Source organism: Silene latifolia, chromosome 9 (genome assembly GCF_048544455.1).
Source record: "Silene latifolia isolate original U9 population chromosome 9, ASM4854445v1, whole genome shotgun sequence".
In the NCBI taxonomy this organism is placed as follows: Eukaryota; Viridiplantae; Streptophyta; class Magnoliopsida; order Caryophyllales; family Caryophyllaceae; genus Silene; species Silene latifolia.
In genome coordinates this window covers 111161776-111171359 of record NC_133534.1, presented here as the reverse complement: position 1 = coordinate 111171359, position 9584 = coordinate 111161776, and the positions used below count along the sequence as shown (strand labels likewise).

Below are 9584 nucleotides of genomic sequence, written 5' to 3'. Positions count from 1 at the left end.
TTATAAAATATTGGCATTAAAATGAGATTTTTATGATAAAAATGTCATTTTCGGACTAAAATTAGCTAAACTTCTAATTTTCCAGTGGTTTTTGGATATGTTTTCACATATATTAGTTTTAGATGACCTGTAAATTTTCATAATTTTTGGAGTTTTTATGCTCGAAATATGGATTTTTCATGATAAAAATCGAATTTAAATAAAAATAGGTTAATATGAATAATATTTCGAATCTGGTCATAGAAATTTAGTATGTTGTCACATGCAATTTTACAAGATGTATGTAAAATAATTGGCTATTATGAAGGCTTTATTCATGATTTATGAATTTTTGATTAAAAATAACATAAATAGTGACTTTAATTAGTGAAAATTTGCTAAAACATACTTCATGACTAAGGAAAAACGTCACATGTTTCATTTTATCACCTATTTCAGATCTAAAAGTGAAAAGTTAATAAACATAATTTTTCTCATATTTTTATGGTTATTATTAATAAATCCGATAAACCGCAACATAGTTTCTCCTTGATAATTTTCGAAATTTTTAACCAAATTTTTTGAACATTATGAGTGTCATGGTATTTTTCCAGAATGTTCATGAGTTTAAATTTCAAATTTTGAATTTATTTGAAATTTTTATGATTTATTTGAAGTTTGTGGCAATATATTGTAATTTTAAGTCCTTTTATGAACAATATTAAGAAATATAAGTTAATTATTATCAATAATATTAGTGGAGACTAATTTTGAGTCCTAAGATGGTTAGGGTAATTAACTTGTACATAAATATGAATTTATGTAATTATTGTGATTTTAAAAGGTTAAATCACGCAAATCCGTAAAAACCGATTAATATACGATATTGGCTCTTCAAAGGCGATTTAGCATAAAATTGGGCATGTTCATACATATTATAATGCTGCATTTTATTTATGATTGTCATATTTTAATTTTATGTAATTTTTGAATTATGTAATTTTACTTAGTATGGCCTTAGTTTTTAATTGATATTACCCGAAATGTATGGGAATATCGATTTGGTTGTAATTTGTTGTGATCTCGTATCACCGTTTTGTAATTTAATAGATTTATTTTATTTTAATTACAAATGTATAATAGGAAATTATGTAATTTGTTATGTAATTTATTTATTCCGGAGATACTTGAAGACGGTGCCACTCGAGAAGGCAATCCATTAAAGACGGTGTTGCCTTGAAATGCGTGCCATGACCGAAGTTCAAGGGACCAATGGAGTTGGTTTCCGAATATGTAATAGTTAATTAGATTTTCTATTTTAGGAAGGCCATACTAGGATTTTATTTATGTTTTGCATTTTATTTATATGTTGCATGCATCGCTAAATCGCCATAACTAAAACATGCATTATCTTTTTAATCGAGTTTATCGACCGTGTCAATTAGAATTATCGTAGTTCACCGCTTTAGTTCACTTAAAACGTGATAGATAATAAATTGACATGACCTCTCGCTAAAATAATCAATTGAGACATAGCCTTACCAAAAAGTAGAAACCATGAAAACCTATTTCGCAAGGGAGTGCACTCGGCCCTACCGGGGAACAAACCTTGTTACGTAGGGGAAGTGGGTGATAAATGTCTATCCACCGAATTCATGTTGATAAGGGATGAATCGGCCCTACCGTGCCCAAGTTGATGTGGATTTGGATCATGGACACATTTATTCGAAATTTGGATTGAGCTCAACGGAAGTATTCGTGACCGTAGTCGCATGTGTTCCGGGCTAAAGATAAATATTAATGTAATTTTATCGACCAAGAGTTCTAAAAGTAGAATCGATTAAAGAGTTAATCCACCGAGTTATATTGATAAGGGATGAATCGGCTCTACCGTGCCCAAGTTAATATGAATTTGGATCTTGGAATCATTTATCATAGTTGGGTAGAGGTCACTATGTAAATGCTTTACTTGTTATTTTATTTACAAGTATTATTATAACGACAAATGTTTTTGTTTTCATTATTCCATTATCGTATTGTTCTATTTCTTTACCTCAAATTATATACGATATCATTTCCATTTCGATTCAAAACTCCATTAAAACATCATAACTAAAGACAAAATTTGAATTTTTCTTCTAAAAACCTCGTATTATCCATTGTAAGGATCTCTTGTAAAGAGTATAGATGAAAGTTATTCATTATCAAACAGGTTTTTGATTCTTGACTAACACATCTACTTACAATGGATTGTTTTTCATATACTTAATTGAATTAAGTACCTTGAAGCGAAAATTGTTTTGGTAATTAGATTTGTCAGAATTCGTAATTGACCAACATAACGCAACCACTTCAATGAAAGTTTTAAGACTAAAACGATTGAATTGAAGAGTAGTCTTCATAAGATTCAACTTTGCTTCTCTAAGTAAAGATTCTTTGAATTGAGTGGGAGCATTCTCTTAAACCGTTAAGAAAGGGACGATGTTCAAGAAGTAAATATTATAATGGAATTGATACAAGGTAATGTTAAAAGTAAAGTTATTGAGAATAACGACACTAAACCTATCAATCCCGACCGATAAAGTTTCCATTGTCTTAAATGTTGGACACTAGAAAGGAAACTACCCCAAATTATTGAAGAATCAGCAAGTTAGTTGTGGGACATCTAATGAGACCTTCTTCTTTAAATGTTTATTCGATTAACATAAGTTTTGCTAGTACTAATTCGTCAATATTAGAAACCAGTGGAGGTTTTCATCATTGTATTTGATACGTAGGATGATTAGAATATGACGACTACCAACAATGATGTTGAGAGATAGAGTCATTGTGTACTCAATCTAGTTTTTGGGTTTAGAGTTGTACTTAGTTGTGACTATTAAGTGCATAAACTCTAAATAAGAATATAAACTTGTTAAGATACAAAAGAGGTTTCACTTTTGTGACCCTATACACCATGATTTGATGTATGGCTAGCCCATTATCAAGGTGATTATATTCAAAACCAAACTAGAATGATATATCATGAAGATGATGCAAGACTCAAATTGGTAATCCAAGATTAAACCTTAGATTCTGGAATGATGAACGCAAAGAGTTATCGAGTACTCTTGAAACCATTAGATCTTATGATATATGCGTATCTTGTATACAAAGCAAGATGTCTCGTGCCTTTTGGTTGAAAAGGAGATCGAGGTTGTAAATCATTAATCCAAAATAGGTTGATCATTTTCTTTTACCAACGATTTAAGTTGACGCTAATATGTTCACTTAATAAGGTAAATAGAGAAATCTTTGAAGAAGTTCAAAGAGTTCAAAGAATCACGATTTAGTCGCGATGGGATTATCAAAGTGAAGACTTTGATATAAGCCAAAGGAAATGTGATATAGTATCACAAGTTAATCTCTCTTAACACACATTATGGGATAATGTGTGGTTGGATAAGTAATCAAACGCTATTCGATATGGTTTCGACTTCAATCAAGTCACTTTGAGTTACTTGATCCTTTTGGGGATTTTATCATTTTGTCTAAAATATTTTTCCACTAAATCTAAAACGAATCATATGAGATATGAAATGGTAGGGTACCATGTTTGTAAGTTTTCACAAGAAACAAATGCTCATTTTTCCTTATTATAATCACGAGTACAACGGGTTTGTGGCTCGTGAAGCTGTCTTTCTAAAATACAAGTTTATTTCTAGAAGACAGAGTGGGAGAAATTATTCAAGAGCCACAAAGAATGTTATGTCGCAAGAAACTGGTCTTTCTTGGCTACATGAGATGTTTTGTGTAAGACGTTGTTTCTTCAAAACTTAGGAGGTTAAAGTCATCACTTGTTGAAGATGATGAATTAGTGTTACTTTTAGAAAGTAAAGAGCTTGCAACTTACAAAGAAATTATTTGATTCAAGTTGATTACTTCTGGAAAGTAATGAACATATGACTTACATGAGAGTGTTTAAGTCACAACTCAATACAAGGCTTAGTGCCATGAAAATCCGAAATAAATTCCAAGTGAATTGTTAGATATCAAAGCTTGATTGGTTGCAAAGGGTTTTGCACTAGTTGAAATGCTTAAGTCTATTTGGATCTTCTTAGGGATTGTGTTTCATTATGATGATATACATATAGCAAGTGAATCTAAAACCCACTTCTTCAATTAGAAGGAATGTCTTGAGTTAATTAATCCTAAATAAATTCCAAGTGAATTGTTAGATATCAAAGCTTGATTGGTTGCAAAGGGTTTTGCACTAGTTTTTGTAGATTCTTGCAATCCTAAAATAATGTGCAACTTAAGAGATTGTCTTAAGTAGGACATCAAAGAGTTGGAATCACTGTTTTGATCATGTTATAAAACTCTTCTCGATAAGTCGGGAAGTTGTGTTTATACATGGAGTTTAGTGGGAGTTACGAAAATTTTAATTAGTCTTATATGTGGATGACACATTGATCATTGAGAATGATTTAAGACTAGGAGAAAAATAATACATCTTAATATCCGGATTTATGGAGATAAATCTACATGATATTAGCGTCAAATAAGAAGTCTTATGTTGATAAGATTCATGACTAGCTCAATCAAGTTGAACATATTTGATTGATTCCATTTGCTTCCGCTGCCGGATCAATTAAATGAGTAATGATGTATAACACTTCATATACTTTGAGTATGATGAATTGTTTCAAAATCGAATTTAAGTAATCTTTACCAAGTAAACCATAAAGATTACCCTTAAGTGCTTGCAGAAGCATTAAGGAAGTAAAGCAAAGTGTTTATGATGCAATTTTGTGTAAGGGTGTTACACAAATGACAATTGACAATTGAGATTGCACATAGTTTCCGACAAAACCATAATCAAAACACATTAGGATGGTTAAGATACCATTGTGGCTATGTTATTTAAGAAATAGATTTTCTAGAATCGTTCTAGGCAATAAAGAACAATGAGAAATATTTACAACGGAAATTGAGTACACTTGCAATCATGAGATGTGCAAGAAGGATGAGTCCCGCACACTGTGAAAACAGTGGGAGTTATTCTAAGGCTAGAGGGCCTATGTCTTGATTAGATCTCGACACGTACTCATAAAGTTTTTTAATGCAAATGTATACATTACAAAGGAAAACGAGTATGTAGTAAGGTTGAGTAAGGTACAAGAAGTTGATAAAACCTACTAACCAAAGCCTTCCCATGGGCTTAACATGATTGTCATGTCATATGTCATTTCAATTGCATTGAGATGAATAACTACATATAAGATGAAAATGGATTATAAAATTATGAAGTAGTAATCAGGTATTGACTATTCATATGATAATCACATTTGTCGTTCGAGTTTTTAAAATCTAAAAACTCCTTTGATACCTTGTTACATCCAAACGGGTTGTGGAGACAATATTGAACTCCGTTAAAGTGAACCCGGATTAACATTGTATTCGCCCATAGTCACTTGTATGAGGTGACGTCTCGAAGTGACTAGAGTGTGATGCGATTGATGGCAAGTTCAAGTGCCATAGAGTCATGTGAGATGACTAGTCGATCACATAGGCAGCCTGTTAGGAACACTTTGTCGGGCCTTATGACCGCTTATAGAGTTCTGGCAAATTTATATAGCCTGGTCGTGGCGAGAGCTACTATAGTATTCTAATGAGTCGATTCTTTTGACTAAAGACTATTCACCTAAGATGGCACAGTTTGATTAACTTTGATTTGTGTTACTACGACCTTCGTAAATGGGGTCAAATGGGCATATTTTGGGTTATGATGGTTGTGGCTAGTCGAAGGGAATAAGTGCAATAGGAATTGTCCACCCCTTGTCAGGGTTATAACAATATCTCAGGGCCACTCGAGGAGTAATGAACTGGAAATGCGTGGCCACGCTCGGAAGGTATCTATGGCAGATAATTCCGGTCAATCAGTTATTCTCCAGATCGAGGAAACCACTCTCGATATGATCACTTGCAAGTACGACCTGAAAGACACCTTACATTGAGTGGGAGATAATAATAGGACAAGAAAATTGGTGACGCACACTTGTCGAGGACAAGTGGGAGATTGTTGGAATATGTGTCCTCCGACAATAATGCGATCACAATTGTCGATCATGATGATCACATGTTTAAGTCTCATTTTAAGAATACATGTGGGATGTAAATATTTTACAGTCAACTGGTCCACACATATCGGTAATGATTGGCTGACTAGAGTTTGACATTACTGTCGTGCGACGGTGGTGATCAGTTGATCCCCTTAGGTCATACCTATAGGGAAATACTCTTAATTGATTATTTAATTAATCGTATGCCGATACGGGTTAATTAAATTGCTTAAAATTGACGGATGATTTTGTGAGTAAAGTTAACGTGTCTTATTGTAATTCGATTAAATTAGATACGGTCTAAGTAATCGAATTATTTTATTACTTGGATAAAATTATTGTTTACGAAACAATTGATATTGAATTGAGATTGAATGAATGATTTATTATAAATACAAGATGTTGTGATTTATAATTGACAAACCATTTTGGTACAAGTAATTACGAATTACTAGTCGATTTTGTAAATGACATATTTTATGAGTATGTTGATTTTTTAATATGTTAAAAATACATTACATTGTGACATGTCATGTAACATGTTACATGTGACAAAATTGACAAATGATAAAATAAAATGGACCTCCCATTTTATAGACATGTACCGAAATATTGAAGGGAGTTAGTGGAAAAATTGTGTAAATTGTTTTAAGTGGAAAACACAATCATAAAAGCTAACTACTAGCCTTGCATGCCTATCATTTTCTTGGGTAGAAAATCTTGTCCATGCATTGGGCACATATACTCCCTCCAACCGGTTTCACCATGAAAAATAGAGAGTGTTTCCTCTACAATTATTCATTCACTCTTATCATAATTTTTCTTGTGTAAGAAAAATGCATGCTCTCTACAATTTGTGTAAATTCTAGAGAAATAAACTCCAAATAATTCCTCCTCTCCACCGAAATAGTAGAGAGACAAATTAATATTTGTGTCATTTTTAAGTTAGACTTTTATTATTACTAGATCATAATAATATTTGTTATTGAGAGGTTTCCTTGGGTATTCACTTTTGGGAGAGATTCTATACTTGAATCTTTGTTCATCCATTATTTGGAATGCTCAAGAACTAACAAGAAGGAGATCTTGTTGGTGCCCTTTTAATCCGAAATTTATAGTAAGGAAAACGATTTCTTCACTTATCTATTTTAGTTTGCATGCATAAGATTTGTATTTAATTTTATGACTAAATTATATCATCATATATATGAATATGTTAAGTAATGAGATATATATTTCTAACATACCGCTCTTGAGTCTAACTATTTGACTCGGTCATGGCACCCATAACAAGCCAATAAAGCTAGCCACGCCTTTACTTCAAATGTTGTCCTAGAACTAACATCAACCAAAGATCTTATCTTTGTTGATGCCATCAATGATGTACAGACCTCTGAGGCTACCCTCATTATGCAACTCCTAAACACAAAAATTGACCTCTCGGTCTAGCAACTAATTGACTACACTCCTTACATCGACCATGGCTCTAACAAAATGAGGGATGTCTCGGTTGGCAAATATGAAGACGTGTACCTTACTAAGGAACTAATATCCCTTATAGGTACTCGTGATGAAATCCCCAAGGCTAAGAATACCGCTCTTTAGTCTAATAATTTGACTCGGTCAGGACGCCCATAACAAGCCAACAAGGCTATAGCCACACCTTTACTTCAAATGTCATCCGGGAATCGACATCAACCAAAGATCCTATCTTGGTTTATGCCCTCAATGAAGGACAGACCTCTGAGGCTGCCCTCATCAAGCAACTTCTAAACACAAAAGTTAACCTGTCGATCTAGCAACTAATTTTAAATTCCTATAAACATCGTCAGGCCCTACTACAAGCCCTAATAAACATGACCTGCCATCTGGCCTCTGTTGCTCACAATGAACCATGGCTCATTAATGTCGTAACAACTTGGCCCTATACACTGATATGACATGCCGTCACAAGCATATCCCCATAACTCTAGTTGACAATGGTTTTGCCATCAATAACATCTCTTTGAAAAGTGATCAAATCTTAAGACTTGACAAAGGCTAATTTCATCCCAACCACCCAAAAACTCGAGCTTTCTATAACACTCTGCGTCGAGTAGCCGGAATTGTCAGTATAGTGGTGTGAGTAGGTGATGTTGAAAGAAAAGTGAGTTGTCAAGTAATCGATATCACTTCTTTTAACCTGCTGTTGGGAAGGCCATGGATTCATGGCGTGGGTACGGTGTCTTCTAGTTCATACGGAAAAATCAAAATCCCACTCAAGAGGAATTTTTTTTATCATTGACGCCACCCCTATTAGTGTGGCCGGAAGGGGTCAATCGTGTTTGAATGCATTATATTACGATTTATGAGTCCTTTCATTATAGTTACCGTAATATTATAGAATATAACATCTGTATAGTAATACTATATACACAAAAGGGCAAAAGATTTGAATCCAGATTCTCTCCAATACCAAAAAGAACTAAAGGGTCCAGTTCTATACTAAGAAAATGACATGTGGGTGGTTCATTAAGGGTCCGGTTCATAACTTTTTGATTGTTTGTGAAAGTTGAATGTTTATTTTACCCATTAGTCACCATTGATTAAGACTTGTGGGTTGTGATTATATTATTGTTGGAGGAATAACATAAGAGAGAGGAACTGGCTTTTTTTTTATGAAATATTTTATTTGAAAAGCTATCACAACCACTTATTTGGGACCATGCCACCATTTCCAAAAGATTTGATTTTTGTCCCATTCAACTTCAGTTTAACTTTTTGTGTTATGTACATAGGTGCTTTCTCGAAAAATGGTGGCAGCTCAAAATGACGGTGTAATATTGGGAGTTAAGGTGGCACGCAATGCACCGCCCATAAACCATCTCCTTTTTGCTGATGATTCAGTCTTCTTTTGGAAAGAAAAAGGTTCAACAAGTCGAGAACTAAGAGCTATTCTAGATCGATACTGTCAAGCTTCGGGTCAGGTGATAAACAAGGCAAAGTCAGCTATTCTGCTTTGTCCAAGTACAACAATGAAAGTGGCGTCTAATTGCTTTAAAGATTTCGAGGCTTCTCCCACCGTACCTTTAGGAAATTACTTAGGTTTACCAACTGAGTTCGGTAAATCCAAGAAGCATATTTTTAATAAAGTCGTGGAGCATGTTTAACAAAGAATTTCATCTTGGCATGGAGTATTCCTAACTCCAGCAGGAAGATTGACTCTGATCAATTCAGTCCTATCTACCCTTTCTGTTTACTTTCTATCGGTGTTCAAGTTGCCGGTAAGTGTGTCAAGGAAAATCAATTCCATTCTGACACATTTTTGGTAGGCGGGTATGAAACGTTCAAGGTCAATCCATTGGTGTAGTATAGCTTTCCTAAGTCAGCCAAAAAGTGAAGGTGGATTGAGAATTCGCGACATTGGTAGTTTTAACCAAGCGTTATTAGGAAAACAGGTGTGGCACGTTCTAAATGACAACTCTTTGGTGGAGAAAATTTATGCGGCTAAATATGGATGTACAA

General features: G+C 33.8%; 1 protein-coding gene across 1 annotated transcript; it reads left to right on the top strand.

The window, feature by feature from the left end:
• Positions 1 to 8872: 8872 nt before the first annotated feature.
• Positions 8873 to 9229, top strand: LOC141601468 (uncharacterized). Its single transcript, XM_074421758.1, has one exon. The coding sequence runs from the start codon at positions 8873 to 8875 to the stop codon at positions 9227 to 9229; it is 357 nt and encodes a 118-aa protein (XP_074277859.1).
• Positions 9230 to 9584: the final 355 nt, after the last annotated feature.